The 19,911-nt window shown below is 40.9% G+C and overlaps 1 protein-coding gene across 2 annotated transcripts in view; it reads left to right on the forward strand.

Annotated features, from left to right (window-relative positions):
- The window catches only part of ARHGAP32 (Rho GTPase activating protein 32), a 234,682-nt gene that overhangs the window by 8,636 nt on the left and 206,135 nt on the right, over nt 1-19,911 (forward strand). The window contains exon 1 of one of the 2 annotated variants that reach the window (XM_084783261.1): nt 15,634-15,892. The exons of the other annotated variant lie outside the window; for it this stretch is intronic. Within the exon in view, the coding sequence (XP_084639387.1) occupies nt 15,891-15,892 (2 nt within the window). The 5' untranslated portion in view covers nt 15,634-15,890. Of the gene's footprint in view, nt 1-15,633; nt 15,893-19,911 lie in introns of those variants that run through there. 2 annotated transcript variants of the gene reach the window in all.

Raw genomic sequence — 19,911 nt, forward strand, 5'->3', positions numbered from 1 at the left:
AATTTGAAGAGTAGTTTATGTTTGTTGTTTCTCCTTTCTTGCTTGATTCTCTTTAGCTTGATCCATTTGTGCTTTTGTTCTACCCTTTCACTGATACTGTTTTGTTTTTGTTTTTTTAATAAGTTTTAGTCTGGGGATGTAGCTCAGTTGGTAGAGTGCTTGCGCAGTATACATAAAGCCCTGGGTTAAATCCCCAGTGCTGAGGAAACTGAGTGTAGTAGCATCTGTCTCTGATCCCAGCATTCATGAGGTGGAGGCAGGAGGATCTGGAGTTGGAGGTCATTCTTGGCTTCATAGCTAATTTGAAGGATGGTATGAAATCCTGAATTTAAGTATATATGCATGCCAGGGTTGGTAGCACCTACAATTCTAGCACTTGTTAAGCAGAGGCAGGAGGATCAGCACTTCAAGGCCAACCATAGCTACACAGTTAGTTTATAGCTAGCCTGGATTATATAAGAACATCTCTCTTCTCTCTCTCTCTTCTCTCTCTCTCTCTCTCTCTCTCTCTCTCTCTCTCTCTCTCTCTCTCTCTCTTATTTTTATTTTGCCATATTTGGTGGCACATAGCATCCAGAAGACAGAGACATGATTGTCACAAGTTTGAGTCTGCTTGGTCTAGTGATTTCCAGGCTAACCAGAGCTACAAAGGGAGATTCTATTTCAACAAAACAAAAAAGAATTTTTTTAAAAAGTTTTTTTTTTTTCAAGACAGGGTTTCTCTGTGTAACCTTGGCTGTCCTGGACTTGCTTTGTAGACCAGACTGGCCTCGAACTCACAGTGATCCGCCTGCCTCTGCCTCCCAAGTGCTGGGAAAAAAGAATTTTTATTCATGTATTTGTTTCTCAGTTCTGGGGATAGAAGCCAGATTGTGTACATAAAAGGCATAATCTCTACCACAGGACTACATCCCCAGGCCCTGATCCTCTGTGTCTTGCCAGCTCAGTGCCTGCATCTTGCTGGCGTATCACTCTGGCTACTGTCTAGCAGCCACATTTTGGTTTTCTATATCCTTTTCTGTCATCTTATTCCTGCTTGAAAATTTGGAATGCCCCTGGTTCTTAGGTGACTCACCCATTTTTATGGTTTAGAGGTTCACTTGAGTCACGTGTCTGGCCCCTTTCTCCTTGTTTTACTTTGGGTTTCTATTACTGTAAAGTGATACCATGACCACAACAACTCTTCTAAAGGAAAACATTTAATGTTGTACAGGGCTGATGTACAGGATCAGAGGTTTAGTTCATTATTGTCATGGTAGGAAGCTTGGGGCACACAGGCAGACATGGTGCTAGAGAAGAAGCCAAGAGTTCTATATTTGGATCTGGATCTATAAGCAGCAGGAAGAGAGAGTGACACTGGTCCTGGCTTGAGCATTTGAAACTCAAAGCCCACCTTCAGTGACACACTTCCTCCAAGGCCACACCTACTCCAACAAGGCCACACCTCCTAATAGGGCCACTCCCTATGAATTTATGGGGGCATTTTTTTTCTTCCTTTTATTTTATTTTATTTTTTTGAGACAGAGTTTCTTTGTATAACAGCCCTGGCTGTCCTAGACCTGATTTGTAGATCAGGCTGGTCTTAAACTCACAGAGGTCTGCTTTCATCTGCCTCCCGAGTGCTGGGATTAAAGACGTGCGCCACCATGGCCGGCTATCCTATGAGGGCGTTTTCATTCTGACCACCACACCCCTTGAGTGCTAGACTCAGCTGAATCCATGTCCCTTCCTGTTTTTTTGGTAGATACCTCTGAGGGCAGCATGGACAAAACAAGACCGTGGGCTTCTTTCCTTTACTTCTTCCACTCCTTTCATGTCTTCTCTGTGTTGTAAGTAGCACCATCATCCAAGCACTATGAAGACCAAAACCCCTGGAGCCACCCTTGACTTTTTGTCTCATGTTAAGGCTTGCCAAGCTCAACCCTCACAGTGCGGTCTGGTTCAGACTCCACCTTAGTTTTCTTTCACTGTTAACAATGTAGGCCAGGCTACTTTCTGTCTTGGAAACCTGCCAGAAATTTCCCTGCCCTGTTCCAAACTCTGTCTTTTTACTTACATTCCTTATCACAGCGACCAAAGTAATGGTAAATGTTAGTCACATTTTAACATTCTACTACTGAATGACTCTAATACACTTAGTACAGAAGGCAAACCGTAAACTTTTAACATAGAGGCAAAACCTTTAGCTTGACCTGTGTAAGTGGTTATCTATCAGGGAAGGTTTTGCCCATAGGGACTTTAAATAGTGTTTAGTGACAGATTGGGAATTGCTACTGGCATCCAGAGGATGGAGGTCTGGGTCTGCTAAGCGCCCTGTAGTATACAAAACAATGTCAACAATAACACACTGTGGAGTCCAGCATGTCTGTAGAACATTGTCTGAGCCCCAACTCCTTCCTCGCTTCTCTCAGTCATTGTTTTACAGTTATAGGGATTTTCTCCTTCTTTTTGCTTTGACAATCCATTAGTCTACTTAGTGAAGTTGGGGGTAGAATCTAAGGGTTATACATGCTAGGTAAGCACTCTACCACTGAGCCATGCAGACAGATTTTTTTAGGTTCGTAGCAAAGCAGAATAAGTGGTTAGAAATTTCCTATACAAATTTCCCTACTCATCCATCTCACAGCTCCATTAATTAACAGCTACAGTGTGGTACATTTATTACAGTTGGTGAACTTATACCAACACATCATCTGAAAGGGTTTATTCTTGCTGTACAAATGGTAATGAATTCACCATTGTACCCTACAGAATAGAAGCATTGCTGTGAAAGTCCCGTGTCTGTACATTCATCTGCATATATATCTCTCCCTAATAGCTGCATGTCTTTTTACTGTTTTCATAGTTTTGCCTTTTTCAGAATGTCTTAGAGTTAAAATCCTGTACTGTGTAGTCTCACCCTATGTACTATATATGCTCACATAGTACATCTGTTGTATGCTCAAGTATATGTGCATGGATTTGTGTACCTGGGCACATGTGTACATGGCAGAGGAGAGTATTGGATATCTTATTCTGTTACTCTCCACCTTATTCCCTTGAGGCAGAGTCTCATTGAATCTGGAATTAAGCTGGCAGCCAAAAAACTTCAACAATGCTCCTGTCTGTGCCTCCCATGGCACTGAGGTTATATGTAGGCTGTGTGTGGCCATGTCCAAGAGTTATTTATTTATTTATTGAAAACTGTGGGTCCTGGGATATAAACTCAGGTCATACACTTTTGTAGTCAATGGTTTTAACCATTGGGCCACCTGTCCAGCTCTAATATAGCCTTTTCCTTATGGTTCTTATATGTATTTTTGTGGCTTGATAGCTCATTTCTTTTTAGCAATGACTAATACTCCATTGTTTGGATGCACCACAATTCATTTATGCGTTCTTTTGCTAAAGGATAGTTTGGTTGCTTCCAAGATTTGATAATTGTGAATAAAGCTGCTATAAACACCCATGTGCAGGTTTTATGTAGATCTATTTTCAAATCTTTTTTGAGCAGTGTTACAGAGCACAGTTGTTAGGATCGTCTGGTAAGAGTATGTTTAGATTTGCAAGACACTGTCTAACTCCCTCCGTAAGTGGCCTTGCTATCTTACATTTCCGCTAGCAGTGAATGAGGGTTCCTATTGTACTTTGGTGCCAGCATTTGGAGCTGTCACCCTAATTGATTTTCACTAAGTAAGGTGTGCTGTAGAGGATACTCATTTTTTTCTAAGTGAGTAAAGTAAATGCATGTACCTTCTTAGGTATGTGTACTTGCTTTTCCCTTGATTAAAATATGCTATTTTTAAGAGCTTGGACCATAGGACCCTAGCTAGGTTCAATCCTGAGGACTAAAGAAAAAAGGTGCTTTTTCTGTCTTTCCCCCATCCCATCCCAGATTTGTGCATGTCTGCCTTCTACACCAGAAAGACCATTGTGGTTGCCTGTGTATAGCAACCACCACCATCTCATGTTCTTCCATCTCACACATGTGTATAATAAATGTGCGCATAGAGGCCAGACGTCTACGGTTGGTGTCTTTTCTGCCATTTCTTACCATATTTGTTGAGACAGGGTTTTATACTGAACTTGGAGTGGTTCGCCAGTGAGCTCCTAGCATCTACTTGTTTCTGGTTCCCAGTGTTGGGATCATAAGCACATGCGATCATGTCTAGTTTTTAAAGTGGATTTTGAGGTTTCAAACTCAGTTCCTTGTGTTTGCATACAGGTATTTTGCCCACCGGGCCATTCTCCAGCACACCAGACCAAATCTTTTTATTTTTATTTATAAAAAAGAATTCATTTATTTTTATTTATGTGTTTTTTGTCTGCATGTAAGTATATGTTCCACATATGTGCCTGGTGCACTCAGAGATCAGAAGAGGGCATGAGATCCCCTGGAACTGGAATTAAGAATGGTTGTGAGCCACCGTGCAGGTGCTGGGAATCGAACCTGGGTCCTCTGGAAGAGCAGCAAGTGTTTCTAACTTGTGAGCCATCTCCCCAGGCACCCTTCCCCAATCTTTTAAAAAAGTTAAAAACAAACAAACAAAAAGAACCAAACAAACTTTTTTTCAGTTACACTAGAACACAGCCCCCTGCGCTCCCAATGTTTCAAGGGTCTGTTCAGTTTTCACTGGACAGCTTTTTAGCTGTCCCGGGGAAGATGGCTGTTCCTTCTGTCTTCTTAGTAGCCCTTTCCCGTTGTAGGCCAAATATATTTTTTTCTTCAGTTATTCTTCACATAACAGCATTTTAAAAGCCTGCTTCTCGGTCCATAGCTAAAAACTTAGGGAAGTCCTTTTGGTGAATGTCTAAAATCTGAAGGTATAAATCAAGCTGCCTGGGAAGGGAGTCCCATTGCCTGCCTTACAGTGACTTGGTTCAGGGCGTGGTGAAGCAGACGGGACTAGCCTTTGACCTGACACTCCCCTCTCCTTTAGCCTCCCGTGTCAGGGATGTGTATACAGTGTGGACAGACTACAGCTCAAACTCAGGCGGCAGTGCTCCTGTCAGCCCTTGGTCTAGGGCTGTCCGTATTGGTGCCCTTGAGAGAACCACGCAGGGAAGAGGCCTGGGCAGAGGCTGGAAGCAAGGATGGAGTTCTGGGGTCGTAGTCAAGGGGAAGGGAGGTATGTTGCATATAGACACGTCCTGTAGATCTGAGGAACCACTGGCCTCTTAGGAGTATAGCTAGAGGAGAGGCTGATTGATTTTTGCTGTTGTCTTTTTCCAGAGAGGGTTTCTCTGTGTAGCCCCGGCTGTCTGGGAGTTCCCTCTGTTAAGCGGGCTGGCCTCCAACTCAGAGATCTGTTTGCCTCAGCCTCCTGAGTGCTGGGACTAAAGGTGAACACCACCACTCCCAGCTTGGTACAAGACTTTTTAAAGGCTGAAGCCCAGAGCAGGAGTCCCTGTTGATAGGTCCAAGGTGGTGCTCATCTGTCCTACTCAGACTGTGAATTTAGTCTTCTTTGCCACAGTCATTACTGGGGATCGCGCTGTCTGTCGAGTGCACACAGATGGGCCAGAAATACTGATTGCCCAGTCCTCAGAGAGGCTGTCAGGGACAGAGTAGCAAAAACTAGGTTGATCATATTTGGACTCCAGTGGCATGACCTATTTACCCCAGGGTGCCTGTACCAGTACTGTCATTTCTGTTATGTATCTTGAGGTGAAACAGTCTGGGAAACCTTACTTTAAGCTGATATATGACTGTACAAGTCTCACAGTACCAGGTATTTTATGTACAACCTTAAAGGCATTCTAAATGAATCTTTTTCCTGGTGACAACTGACAATGTTAGAGCTGCCAAATAGGTTTCTGCCCCCCTCCCTTCTCCTTATTAATGAGGAAATAAATCCAGGTTAAGTGACTTGTCTAGCAACGCATTTTCACTCAAGTAGGCCAGCTGAAACTAGAACTCCATTCCTTCTTCTCTTTTTTGGTATATTCCATCTACTAACCCAAATTGTATTCCTTTTCCCTCCCTAAATCACCTCCACCAGATTGAGGGCATTCTGCTGATTCTTCTTGTCTTCTTCCCCCCCCCCCCCCCCCACACACACATTGATATCCTAATGTTTTTCTTTTTTTTTCTTTTTCTGAGACAGGTTTTCGTTGTGTAGCCCTGGCTGTCCTGGAACTCCCTCGGTAGACCAGGCTGACCTTGAATTTACAGTGACCTGCCTGCCTCTGCCTCCCGAGTGCTGGGATTAAAGGCGTGCACCATCATAGCCAAACCTAATTTTCATGATAATAGTCTCTTTATTTTTTTTATCTGAATATAAAACATATTTAATATAATGATTTTTTTTATTTTATAATATATAATTTTATGAGATTGACAGTTGATCTAGCATCTTGAAACTTGACTCTGTATTTAGCTCTGTTGATTACTTCCTCTTTAGGTTGATACTATATTTAGTTATTACAGTAATATTTGAGATGGTAATTCTAAAGTATTTATAAAAGATTAAAGTACATTATGGTGCAAAAACATTCAGAGTATTTTCATACACTAGTTATAAAATGCTAATACTTAAATGTAAATGTGTTTGGTTTTTTTCTGAGTGCATACTTTTATTAATCCTTACAGTTATCTTTTTTTCAGATCTTACAACAATCTTGGTGGTGATGTCATTGAAAGAAACATGGTTGCTTACTCTGGCTTGCTCTGCTGGGAGAGGGCTGGGGCCAGCGACTTGAAATGTTGGCTTTCCTTAGTACTACTTTGCAAGCCATGTGATTTATAAATACTGAATTTGGTCTGGGAAAGGAATATTTTCCAGACTTGTTTTTACATTTGGAGTAATTAATTCTCTAATACACTCATGAGCAGAAGAACCTTCCCTGCTTATCTGTCAGAGAATTATCTGGAAAGAAATGTCAGTCATGTCAGGGTTCAGAAACTCTGCTCAGAATGTAGAGTAGCCAGCACATCTCCGCCTCCTCTCCCCCTCCTTTTCATTGTTTGAACAGGGTGACAGGCAGGAGACTGTTGGGAGCTTAAGCCTTCTTGTGGCGCTAGGGATCAACCCCAGGTTATCTCTTGTATGCTATGCAAATACTTTACTGCTGAACTACATTTTTAGTGAAAGAATCAGAGGCTTTGTAAATGGAGGAATGTTAAGCCTTTTATGTTTTAACAGTGATTTTTAGAACTTTTTGTTTTATTTTGCTTTTGTTTTTGTTTTTGTTTATTGTTTTGAGACAAGGTTTCTCTGTGTAGCCTTGGCTGTCCTGGACTCACTTTGTAGACCAGGCTGGCCTCGAGTTCACAGGGATCCACCTGCCTCTGCCTCCCAGAGTGCTGGGAACACAGGTGTGTGATTTTTATAACTTTTAATAGGAGAAGTTGACTTAAAGCCCGTAGCTGAGCTAGTTGGTTTTTTTTTAAGATTGATGATAATCTGTGAGAATATATTTAAGGGAATAGTGATTCAACAATTTTATATGTGTGTATAATATATTTTGATCATACTTACCATTATTTTATCTCTTGCCCAATCCCTCTAGACCCCTTTTTAAAAACAAGTCTTCCATCTACTTTAATGCCTTAACTTTTTATTTTATTTAACCAACTGAGTTTAATTAAGTAGCTTCCATGAGCATGGGTCAGGGGTTATTGATTGATACAATCAACTTACCAGTGGCTCTACACCACCGATGGAAAAAGGACAGAACCCCACCCCCACCCCACAACTATTAGCCACCAGTAGCTCCTCAGCTAGGGATGGGGCCTCATCAACCCCTTCCACACCTGTGTTAGAATGTGGGTAGGCTAGATCTTGTGTGTCATGTGACTACAATGTAACCATGGCTGCTGTGAGTTCATGAGTACAGTAGCCACGTTGCGTACACAGGACAGCATTTCAAAGCCCTCCTTCTCACCCTTTGCCCCTCTTCTGCAGTGTTCCCTGAGCCTTGGGGGGGGCTGGGGAGGGGATGGTGATATAGATGGGTTTAGGACTGAGCACTCCGATTAGTTAAGAGTCTCTGCAGTAACTGCTGCCCAATTAGAGAAGCTTCTTTGAACAAGATTAAGAACAATCAATAGGTGTGTTTAGAAGACAGTTGATAACGTCCATTTAGCAAAACCGCAGTAGTAAGTTCCTTTTAGGTTTTACAACCTCCCCAGCTTTTTACCTGGTTTACAGTAACAGGTGTGATTTCTTTACTGTGAGCAGGCCTCACATCCAATGAGATATTGATTGGCTATCCCCATGACGATTGGGCCACTACTATATTGGTAGGCATATCTTGCCTGTCAGGTTGGTGTTGTGGCACAAAAAGGTCCATAACTGGGTACAACCATTGATGATTTTTTTCCCCTACAGAGTCCTGCATAATAGCTTCCAGCAGGAGAGCTAGCTAGCTAGCTAGCAAGAACTGTACATGTTGGTTCCACCTGGATTTCCCTGTGTTCTGGAACTGAAGTGTGTGGTGTGTACACAGTAGGCTTTTACCATCTGGTTTTAGTGAATAACCAAGTGTAGAGGCAACAGCCTATATTATTTTGGGGTTTCTGGGCTCTTCCCTGACCAATAGCTCATAAAAAGATACCTTGTAGCATGCAGTGGTTCAACATTAAATTTAAAAATATTATTTATGCTTGTAGGTGTTTTGCCTGTATGTATTTCTACTTACTACAAGTGTACCTGGTTTCTGCAGAGGCCAGATGAGGGCATTGGATCCCTTGGAATTGGAGTTATAGTTGAGAGCTGCCATGGGGTGCTGAGAACCTAGTCCAGGTCCTCAAAGAGCAGCTGGCACTCAACTGCTGAGCCATCTCTGCAGCCCCCTAGTTCAGTTTTTTAAATTAAATTAATTTATTTATTCATATTACGTCCCGATCACAGCCCCTTCCCTCCTCTTCACCTGGTCCCACCCTGCTACCCTCTTCCCCCTTTCTCTCTTCCCCTTCTCCTCAGAAAAGAGGAGCCCCTCCAGTATCTTTTGAAATAGTTTTCTCTTTTGAAATAGTTTTCTCTTTTCTACTGTTCCTAAGTTGAAGGCGTGACCAGAGCTTCTAAGTTGTTTTCAGTGCTTTCTCCAGGCCTATATCTACCTCCTTAAATTTCAACTTCATTGTGTAAGTTTAATCAATCAAGAGCCACCATAATTACCCAGGTGCATAGTCCCTTTAAGCTGTCTAGTTTCTAAGAGAACACTTTAAAAAGATAACCACCATGATTCAAGACTCCATTTTATTAAATGAAAAATTAATAGCTTCTTGTTATTGGTAACATTTGATTGTTATTGACAGACTAGGAACCCTTCCAAGCCCCTCTTAGGTGTTACCTGGTTAAGTTCTCACAAGTACCCTGTGAAGTACTTACTGCAGTGTAAAATGTCCTGTCCATCATGTGCACTGTGTAGTAGTGGTAGTTGTCTCAGTGTTAACAACTGAGCTCTGGGGTGTTTTCCTCTTACTTCCCTGAGTTTACTTACAGATATGAGAACTGTGAGATGTCTCTGTAAGTATGAAAAAGACTTCTGTATAGCATTTCTAGTAGCGTATGAATTACCTACTAAATAATTAGAATATGTAAGATTGTATTATTAATATTCTAGAAGTCATTTAGTGAGATGCTTAAAGTCAAAATTACTTTAATTAAGAGAACCAGTTCTTATTTCAGCTGTTTGCTCTGAGTAGGAAGCAATTTTCATGTATTTATTTGCTTAAAAGTATTGCCTGAAAACTATCTGATATTTTTTTCCTAGTTGCTGAGCCTGGGAGAATGTTGAGGGGAAAGAGAACACTTTTTTATTAGCTTTGTTTCTTTGAGCATTTCTGTATCAGGAAAATGAGAAATAGGCTTCCTTCTGTGGAGGAGCAATCTCTTGTACTTTGAGCTTTGCTGTTGTAGGGTAGGTCGCCTCTTCAGAGGTAGGAGTAGAAGTTTGAGCTGGAGCAGAATTTTAGAATATCCTTCATATTACTTTTAGCTACTTCAGTGACACAAAAAGATTAGGATATTCTTTTGTTTGTTTGTTTGTTTGTTTTAGTTTTTCGAGACAGGGTTTCTCTGTGTAGCCTTGGCTGTCCTGGACTCACTTTGTAGAACAGATTGGCCTAGAACTCACAGTGATCCACCTGCCCCTGCCTCCCGAGTGCTGGGATTAAAGGAGTGTGCCACCATGCCCAGCTATTAGAATATTCTTATTGCTTTTGTTACTACAGATTTTAGTAGAAGCAGAGAACACACACTTGGTTAAGTAACTTTTTTTTTTCCTTTGGGTTTTTCGAGGCAGGATCTCTCTGTGTTAGCCGTGGCTGTCCTGGACTCACTTTGTAGACGAGGCTGGCCTTGAACTCACAGTGATCCACCTGCCTCTGCCTCCCGAGTGCTGGGATTAAAGGTGTGCGCCACCACGCATGGCGGTTAAGTGACTTTAAAAGTGGCAATGGTTTGCAGAGACTTCTTGGTTACTTATCCACATTCCACACCCCCGGCAGACAGACAGACAGACAGACAGACAGACAGACAGACAGACACACACACACACACACACACACACACACACATCGAGGCATAGACACACACATAGAGACACACAGACATCAGATACATACACAAACACAGACACACACACACAGATACAGACACATATAGACACACACAGACACACACAGTCATAGACACAGACACACATCGAGGCATAGACACACATATATGCAGATACAGACACAAACATAGACACACAAATATAAACACAGAAACACATACACACACATAGTCACAGACACACATACAGACACAGACACACATACACAGACACACACAGACACAGACACACAGATACAGACACATATAGACACACACAGACACACACAGTCATAGACACAGACACACATCGAGGCATAGACACACATATATGCAGATACAGACACAAACACAGACACACAAATATAAACACAGAAACACATACACACACATAGTCACAGACACACACAGAGACACACACAGACACAGACACACACACACACACACACACACATACAGTTTCTCTGTAGCCCTGGATGTCCTAGAAGTCTTTCTGTAGACCAGGTTGGCCCAGAACACAGATATCTGTCTGCCTCTGTCCCCCAAATGTTGGCATTAAAGGCAGGTGCCACCATGACTGTGGCTATTGGTTACTGAATTTTATGCTATAAAATCTTGCAAAACTCTTCCATTTTAATTTAGTTTAAAAAAATTCCTAAAAATTTTTAACATGATCCAGAAGCACAGTAGATTCAATTTCAGCACTATTTCTGTGTCCTTTGCTGTGTGACTTATGTGTCTTTGTTTTAGAGCTTTAGAGCTTTCAGCTGTATTTCTTCTCACTTTACATTCATTAAAATTAAATATATATATAAAATATTGAGCTCATTTTCTCAGTGGACTACAGTGTTTGCTACACTGCTGGTGTTTCCAATAATATTTTCATCCTTGTAGAAGTATTTGCATTGGTTAGGAGGTGTGGAAAGTTTTATGTGGCTGAAATGGTCCTAACTTTGTACTTGCAAAGCTCTTCCATTTGTCAGTGCCATGGCTCAGTTTTATGGTGTTGCTGCAGAAGTTTGCAGTGTGATCTCAAAAACTATGAATTTTTTTTATTAATCTATGCCTAATTTGGGGGAGTAATTTTTAGATTATTTATCCAGCTATAAAAAAATAAGGTAGGGGTTGAGGATTTAGCTTAGTGGTAGAGTGCTTGCCTAGCAAGCATAAGGCCCTGGGTTCAGTCCTCAGCTCTGGGGGAAAAAAAGACAAAATAAAGTAAAGTAGATTTTGGATTTCTTAGTATCATGTGAAAGCAATAGGAATTTACTTAAAAAATGTGCTTAAAATGTGATTTAGTTAACTAAGTATTAAGATATAAAAAGGAAGCCAACATTACTTTTATTCTAAGTAGTATCATAAAATCTGACTTTTAAAAGGGTATCTATTACAAAATACATTCAATAACTGTAAGATTTCTTCTTTCCGAGGTTAGGGAGATGGCACAGTGGCTAAGAGCACTAGCTGCTTTTCCAGAGGTCCTGAGTTCAATTCCCAGCCACCACATGTGGCTGTAATGGAATCTGATCTCTTCTGGGGTACATGAAAACAGAGCACTCATACATAAAATAAATAAATAAGTCTTTAAAATCCCTTTCACCCTCCTTCCTCCCTCTCCCCTCCCTTTTTGAATCAGAGTCTCACTAAGTAGCTCTGGCTCTCCTGGAACTCACTATGTGTACCTGGCTGCCCTTGAACTCACAGAGATCTTCCTGCCTCTGCCTCACCAGTGCTGGGATTAAAGGTATGTGCCACTGCACCCAGTTAATTTTAAGATTTTTTTATGTAGCTATATTCATTATTACATTTTAAGAAATAACTTTTACAATTTATATCTTGAGCTGGGCATGATGGCGCATGCCTTTATTAATCCCAGCACTGGGTGGTAGAGGCAGGGGATCTCTGTGAGTTTGAGGCCAGCCTGGTCTACAAAGGGAGGCAAGGATAGCTAGGGCTTCGTGTAACAGAGAAACCTGTCTCAAAAAACAAAAAAGCCAAAAAGGTCCATAGTACATTTTAAAATTTTTTATTACTTATAATTTTAATAAAGATAACATGGATAAGAAAAACAGAAACAAGCTAACAAAAGCTATCAAAACAATGCTATAAAACCATGATAATTATGGTAAGAAATCATAAAGCCATTTGTGGCGATGATGATTGTGTTTGACTGGGATTATTATTACTTTATGCCCAGGTAAATGAATGGCTTCATTTCACAAAACAGGCTTGATAACTTAGAGTTGAAGTGTTCTTGCTTATGCAGGTTTCAGATGTAGCTGAGGCTGCAGTTGTTGTAGCCCATCTTACTGGAGGAATGGGGACAACAGTTTGTTTGTAACAACCATGGAACTGAGTACAAAGAAGCCAGTGACCTCTGATCTTCTGTGGCTGTGCATATGAAGGAGGGATTGTTTGCGGATGAGAAAAGCTGCCAGTAGACTTGGGATATTCTTTCTCCCCGTTTTCTGCAGAATTCTTGAATGACCCTACGTCAGAAAAACAAAAAAGGCAAAAAGCCTCATTGGAAGAAATTACTGCTGGTCTCAGAAGAAGCCTAGATCTGGACAGCAAAATATAATTAGATATTCATAGTCCAAAGTAATAATCATTAAAAACCTTGTCTCTCCCTGCAGAAATGGCCACATTAATTATTGCTGTTTAAGGACAGAGCATGCCTGTGGCTTCTCAGCATTTCTTGTTATGCTCCTGTTTAAAGCTGTCTTCCAGCGCCAGTGGTTGAGAAGTCCTGAATCTGGGTCACACTAATCCTTGGCTTTCTTTTCCATTTTTTAAAAGTTGGGCATTATTCTGAGGCTAGCCTATAAATATTTGTCAGGTGAGTGAGTTGCTAACAGCAGTTGCAGTATTTACTTTGTTCTCCCGTTTTTTTCTTCCAAGGTGATTAATAAAAATCTAGTAGCATTTCTCTGTGCCAGGATAGGGTAAGTACGGTAATATGTCTTTTTGCAGATACCATATCAAATATGTATCTCAAGTGACAGAGCAGCTCAGCCTTTGGTACACTGCTCTTGGCTGTATTAGTTATATACTACTAGGTACTGGTTATGCTAGTGATCAAGTCTGAGTCAGTATTAGAAGCCTGTATTGAAAATCTGTTGTCCTTGGAAACAGTTTAGGGAAGATTTTGGAGAAGACCTGGTTTTGATTCATGCCTTCTTATCTTTCCCATGATTTGTAAAAAGAGATACTTGTATTTGAAATTAATGCCCCGACTTATCATAGACACTACATGTTCTTCGATGTGATTCCCCTCCCATTAATGATGCATCTCTCTGTGTATTTTTAAATACTTTTAGGTAGTTTTCTTTATAGCCAGTAGTGAGTACCAGGCCTTGATGTACAGATTAGGAAATGGTGCAGGAATCTGGGATCATACGGCATAACTGGAGTCATGGGATTGAGTTTGACATCATTAGCAGCTTTGTCTTAGAAAAGGAGGGATAAGGGGCAAAGAAGAAAAAATTAGTATGGTAGTTACGGTAAGAGTGTTAATATTTCATAAAGTTTTGAAATGTACTGTTGTATATTTCACTCAATCATAAGTTTTACTACTTGATAGAAAATTTTATTTATCTTTTCATTAAAAATCATTTGGCAACTTACCCTCATTTACTGATTTATTAGCTATTCTTATGGGAGCTAACAATTTATTGTAAAAAAAATCTTAAAATCTTTATGCCTCTTTCGAAGGCCTGAAGTAAGACGATCTCTAGGAGTCAGCTCTCTGCGGCCCTTCTGCAGGAGGTAGAGGTGTGAGTGTGGGAGCTGTGAGCAAAGGGTGGGAAGGAGGAGCTGACAAGGATAAACAGGTGTGCAAGGTACACACTGCTGCACACAGCAGCCGTTCAACCTCAGTCTGAAGGCGATGGGTAGAGTCTAGATTTAGGTGTAAGATCTTCAGTCATTACGTGGTGTTTTGTTTGGTGGAAGGGACTATTCTTAAGTGGATCCGGATTTTAAAACACAACAACTAAACTCAGCATATTTGGGGTAATTTGTGTATCTTTACTATAATTGAGTATTATTTTTGGTTTCTTTAAGATAAAATTAGTCACGTGAGATGTATGCTTGAGAATAGAGAATGTATTTTACAGAATGCTATGAAATGACCAAGTAATATTAAATGAATTGAATATTCAGTTCTCCCCTCCCTTGAGCTGGGATGAATCTGTGGCTTGGCAAATTCTGTCTGATTGAGCTCCACCCCAATCCTTTGAATATTTCCTGGGACCTGGGTATGATTCAGTGGTCAAATGCTTGCCCAGCATGTGCAAAATCCAGGATTTGGGGAAAAAAAAAAAAAGAACATGAAATCTGTCAAATTACTATTGTAGACAAAAGTAGTAATTTTGAGTTGTCTATTTAATTAAAATGGATGGATTATGCAAGGGAAGATAAAGAAGAGTACTGAAGTGTATGGGAATACTGGCTGATGGTAGAGTTATTTGCACATGTTATGCTTGAAAGGAAAGGACAGTGCCACATAACAGCAGGTCCTCTGTACTATAGCACTACAGTTCGGCATCCGTTGATCCAAGCAACTGGGGCTGTCAGCTTTTTGAAAGAAAAAGATGCTTTTGTGCTAAATAAGTATAGATATTTTTCTTGTTAGCATTCCCCAAGCAATATAGTCTAATAGCTATTTATATAGTTATTTTAATTTGCCTTTTGAGACAGGGTCTCTTTATGTAGCCCTGGCTGTCCTGGAACTCTGTATGTAGACCAAGTTAGCCTGGAACTTACAGAGATCTGCCTGCCTCTGCTTCCTGAGTGCTGGGAATAAATGTGTGCCACTGTGTCCAGCAACTGATTATATACTGTTACTTGTATCATATTGGGACATTGAAAATACTCTGAGAAGATTTAAGTGTCTAAAGAGCTAAGCAAAAATTATCCATTATGTAAGGGTTTGTACACATGTAATATTTTGAATGCTTGGGGGCCACCGATTGTGCATATTGCGGGATATCTGTAATTGATCTTATGAAATGGTCAATGGTAAATTAATGTGGGTAAGGGTAAATCTTGGGTTAGAAAAGCTCAGATAGAAAACGGTGTTTATTTTGAAATATGTCATCACAAAATTAATATTCCCTTTAATACTTAAGAATTTCTGATATTTTCTTTTAGATTTATTCTTATGAATGTTTTGCCTGTGTCTACGGATAGTACTGTGTGCGTGACTGATGCCTGAAGAAGTCAGAAAAGATTGCCAGGCCGTGTGGAACTGGACTTACAGTTGGTTGTGAGCCACATTGGAGTGCTGGAAACAGATCTGGATCCTCTGCAAGAGCAATAACTGCTGAGCCAGTTTTCTAGGCCCTACACCCCGCCTTTACCTGGATGTATGTATGTGTGTGTGTATGTGTGTATGTGTGTGTATGTATGTGTGTATGTATGTATGTATGTATGTATGTATGTATGTATGTATGGTGTGAATAGTTTGCCATGTCTGTGTACCACGTGTAGGCCTGGTACCCTTGGAGATCAGAAGAGGGCATTGGAATCCTTGGATCTGTAGCTGTAGGTGACTGTGAACCACCATATGTGTGCTGGGAATTGCAGGCAGGTTCTCTGGAAGATCAGCCAGTGTTCTTATTTGCTGAGTCATCTCCTCAACCCTTCCCTTAGTTACATTGTTTTTGATGCACCATTGACTTACCGCATTAAGGAGTACTGTGAAAGCTTATTCAACTCTCTGGTGCAGGTATTTGGTTAGATATAAAGTCTGACACTCTGGACACTGATCCCTCTGCTTAGCCCTTTTGTTATGGGCCTGGTGCCGTTACAGTCTCCCCTCATGGGACATAGTACAAAAAAGAAAAAAAAAAGCTTTGGAAAAAGTGGTTGGCAGAATTATACCACAGAAAACTTGTAGGGCTGTGAGTCATGACTTGTCAGTTGTTAGAGAAATATGCTCAGTTGGCAAACACATTAGACACACATTTCAGCAGTGGCACTCATCCTGTGTGCCTTTCTTACCCCCACATCTCCTCCTTTTGTCACTCTGTATTTTGGTTAGCTTTTTTCCTAGCTGGGAAAGCCATGTGGCAATCTCAATGCTTGGTCAGTGAAGACGGAGGTAGAAATTGTAAGCGAAGCTACAAGCGCCGCCCCCCCCCCCCCCAAAGCCTTCCACTGAATTTTTTTTTTTTTTTTTTTTTTTTTTTGAGAAAGGGTCTCCTTTCAGACCAAACTTGCTGTAAAATTTATAGTCATCTTGCTTCCGCCCCACCGAGTACTGGGATTACAAATATGTACTGCCACACTTGGTCGGAATGACCTTCCCTCCCCAAAGCCAATTTCTTGTTCCTTCTACTAGATGTTATACATGGTGACAAGTTATAGCAATATTCTGGAAACATTAGGGAATGGCCAAGCAACTTAGTCTTTATATAGGCTAAGAAATGAATGTGTATGTATGATTATTCTTTTCATGGTATAGTTGCTGAACATGGGGTTGAATGTGTGCTTGATGGCTCTAATGCCATTGAGCTCGGTCCCTGTCTTATCTAGTGTCCTTGAATTACAAAGTCAAAGTGCCTCTCTTAGAACTTGCATTTCATTGAAAGAATAAAACTTTATAAAATGCTTTTTTTTCTTTTTAATTAGTGTGTAAATGTGGGCATGGGTGCATTTCTGCACAGGCTGTGTATACATGTGAACATTTGGGCTACTGTGCTTGCGTGGAGGCCAGAGGACAACTTAGTGGCATCAGTTCTCATTTTACCTTCACATGGGCTCAAAAAATAAAAATTATCCAGGCTTGGGATGTAAGCTCCCTTATGTTCTATAAGAAATACAATGTTCTGATCCATTTTCAGTTTGAGATATGCTTAGAGTTCATCAAGGTCATCAGCAAGTACGAGGCTTTCGGGTGGTCTCTCACCCAGAGTGACTGTGCCTGCTTGTCTCAAAACTCTGAAGGTTGGGAAGTTTCAGGCAGCGTGCTGGGTGACTGAGCCCTCCATCAGAAAAGGGGCAGCCTCAAGCGCCATGTTACACAGGAGACGAGTGTTTGTGGTCTAAACCAGTGAGATCAGGAATTTGAGAAAGTGCCTATGCTACACTGTGAATTTCTTTCGTTCTTTTCTTTTCCTTTTTGTTTTGTTTTGTTTTGACTAGACAAGGTTTCTCTGTGTAACCTTGGCTATCCTGGACTCACTTTGTAGACCAGGCTGGCCTCAAACTCACAGCAATCCACCTGCCTCTGCCTCCTGAGTGCTGGAATTAAAGGCGTGCGCCACCACACCTAGCTTAGATTGTCAATTTCTATGAACATCCTGGCCTGTGGGGAAAGAGAGCTGGGATTTCTTATGGTCAAGGATTTAAAAACTACTGTCTTGAACCAGTCAGGACACTAGCCATCCGCCCCCCCCCCCTGGCTATCCTGGTGTCTATTTCTGCAGAATAGCGTATTTAAAATGTTTTCATTTTCACTAGTGTTCAACTGGTTATTACAAGGAGAAGATCTTATTCCTACACCTCTGAGCCATCTTGCCTGCCTGGCCCAAGGGAAGAGTACCCTTTTACCCTGTTGAAGCCATTATAATTTGGGTTTCCTTTTACTTGTCTTTAATCATTGCCCCTAATGGATAGAATAGTTTCTATGCCCCTGGTGACATATTTCAGGAGATTTGGAGACTTCTGATTTTAATTTTCAAGGGATTTTATTCTGGAATTTTTGGAACTTCTTCTTTTAGACTTGATTGAACAGCTTGATATCCAGCCAGATGGAAGCTGGCTACTTGTTGGAGGGTTGAGAAATGCAAGGGGTGTTCAAAAATAGGCTGTGGTATTTCCCACTATCATCTCATCTTTAAGTCTCTGGCTTCGTTTACTTACATAACCTATAACAACTATAGCACTGGGGAGAATGGTGGCAATTACAGCACGGTTAGGGTCAGTCTGGACTGGTCATAGACAGGGCTTACGGTCCTGATCCTCCTGAATGCCCATGCTCATGGTTCCTTTTTTCTATATGTTAACGGATTCTAAGTCTATCATGATCAATACATAGCTCTATGGCTGCAGCATGAACAAGTATGTGCATTAATGTCTTATCAGGATCACTGTAATCATTCCTGTTGCCTGGTGGGTTTCAGGTGTTCAACTTTCAACAGTGGGGGTTAGTTCTTGCCTGTATCAGATCCTGTAGACTGGAGTTGTATTGAGCATACTTTTTTGTATGCGCCTTGCTCCTTTTGTTCAGCATCCATATTATTATATCTAATTATACACTATCCTCTTGCTGTATAGCATTCCATTATGTGAATATGCCCTGTCTGTTGGTGGTTGCTTCCTGTTTTAATTATTGTGGATACGGCTATAAGAATATTTTGGTACCTGTGTTTTGGTAATAGTACGGTTGGTTAATAGAAGTAAGCTTTATCTTGTATATGTACTTCAGAGTAGAGTAGCAAGATGAGAGGGTGTCAGCCACACACAAGGCTCTTGACTCCTGTTTTCACTCTTACTTGTTTCTAACCTAGTCTTTCTGGTTTTGTGAAGTGCCTGTTATGTCTTTTGCTTGCTATTCTCTTGGATTGTCTTTTCTAATTGCTGGGGTAGCTTTTTAAAATATAGCAGGTCAGCTGGGCGTGGTGGCGCACGCCTTTAATCCCAGCACTGGGGAGGCAGAGGCAGGCGGATCGCTGTGAGTTCGAGGCCAGCCTGGTCTACAAAGTGAGTCCAGGGCAGTCAAGACTACACAGAGAAACCCTGTCTCGAAAAACCAAAAAAAGAAAAAAAAAAAGCAGGTCATAATTTTGTCAGATATTTATATTGTGAGTTATCTTTTCTTGCTTTCTGGGTTACTTTTTCACTGTTTTAAAAGTTTTCAAATTATTTTCCTGTTTTTGATCAGACAGGATCTGATTTCATATATTTCAGGCTGGCTTTGAATTTGCTATGTAGCATAGGATGACCTTGAACTTTTGATTTCCTGCTGACACCTCCCCAGTGTTGGCATTATAGGCAATAAACTACCATACTTGGTTTATGTAGTACCAGAGAGAGCCCAGGGCTTCTTGCATGCTAGATAACCCCTCTACCAACTGAGCTACATCCTCAGCCTATTTTAAGCATCCTTTGAAGAAAAGGTTCAATGTATATATAGCCTGGATGGCCATGTTTTCCTTCCTGGTTACTGCTTCCTGCACACTTACTGTTTGGCGATTCTGCTGTCAGAAGAATGACTGTACATATCCTCTCGCATAGAATTGACTGATTTACCTTTGCATTTTGCCTGCATCCTTCTGTAGTTGCTTTTACTGTAGGATGTGATACTTAGTGACATTTTCCCCAAATGGATGTTTAGCTTAGTATTAGAAAGATGATCTTTTTTTGTTATAAATTAGGTAAC

The sequence above is a fragment of the Acomys minous genome, assembly GCF_964271855.1.
Source record: "Acomys minous genome assembly, chromosome: 5".
NCBI classification, from domain to species: domain Eukaryota; kingdom Metazoa; phylum Chordata; class Mammalia; order Rodentia; family Muridae; genus Acomys; species Acomys minous.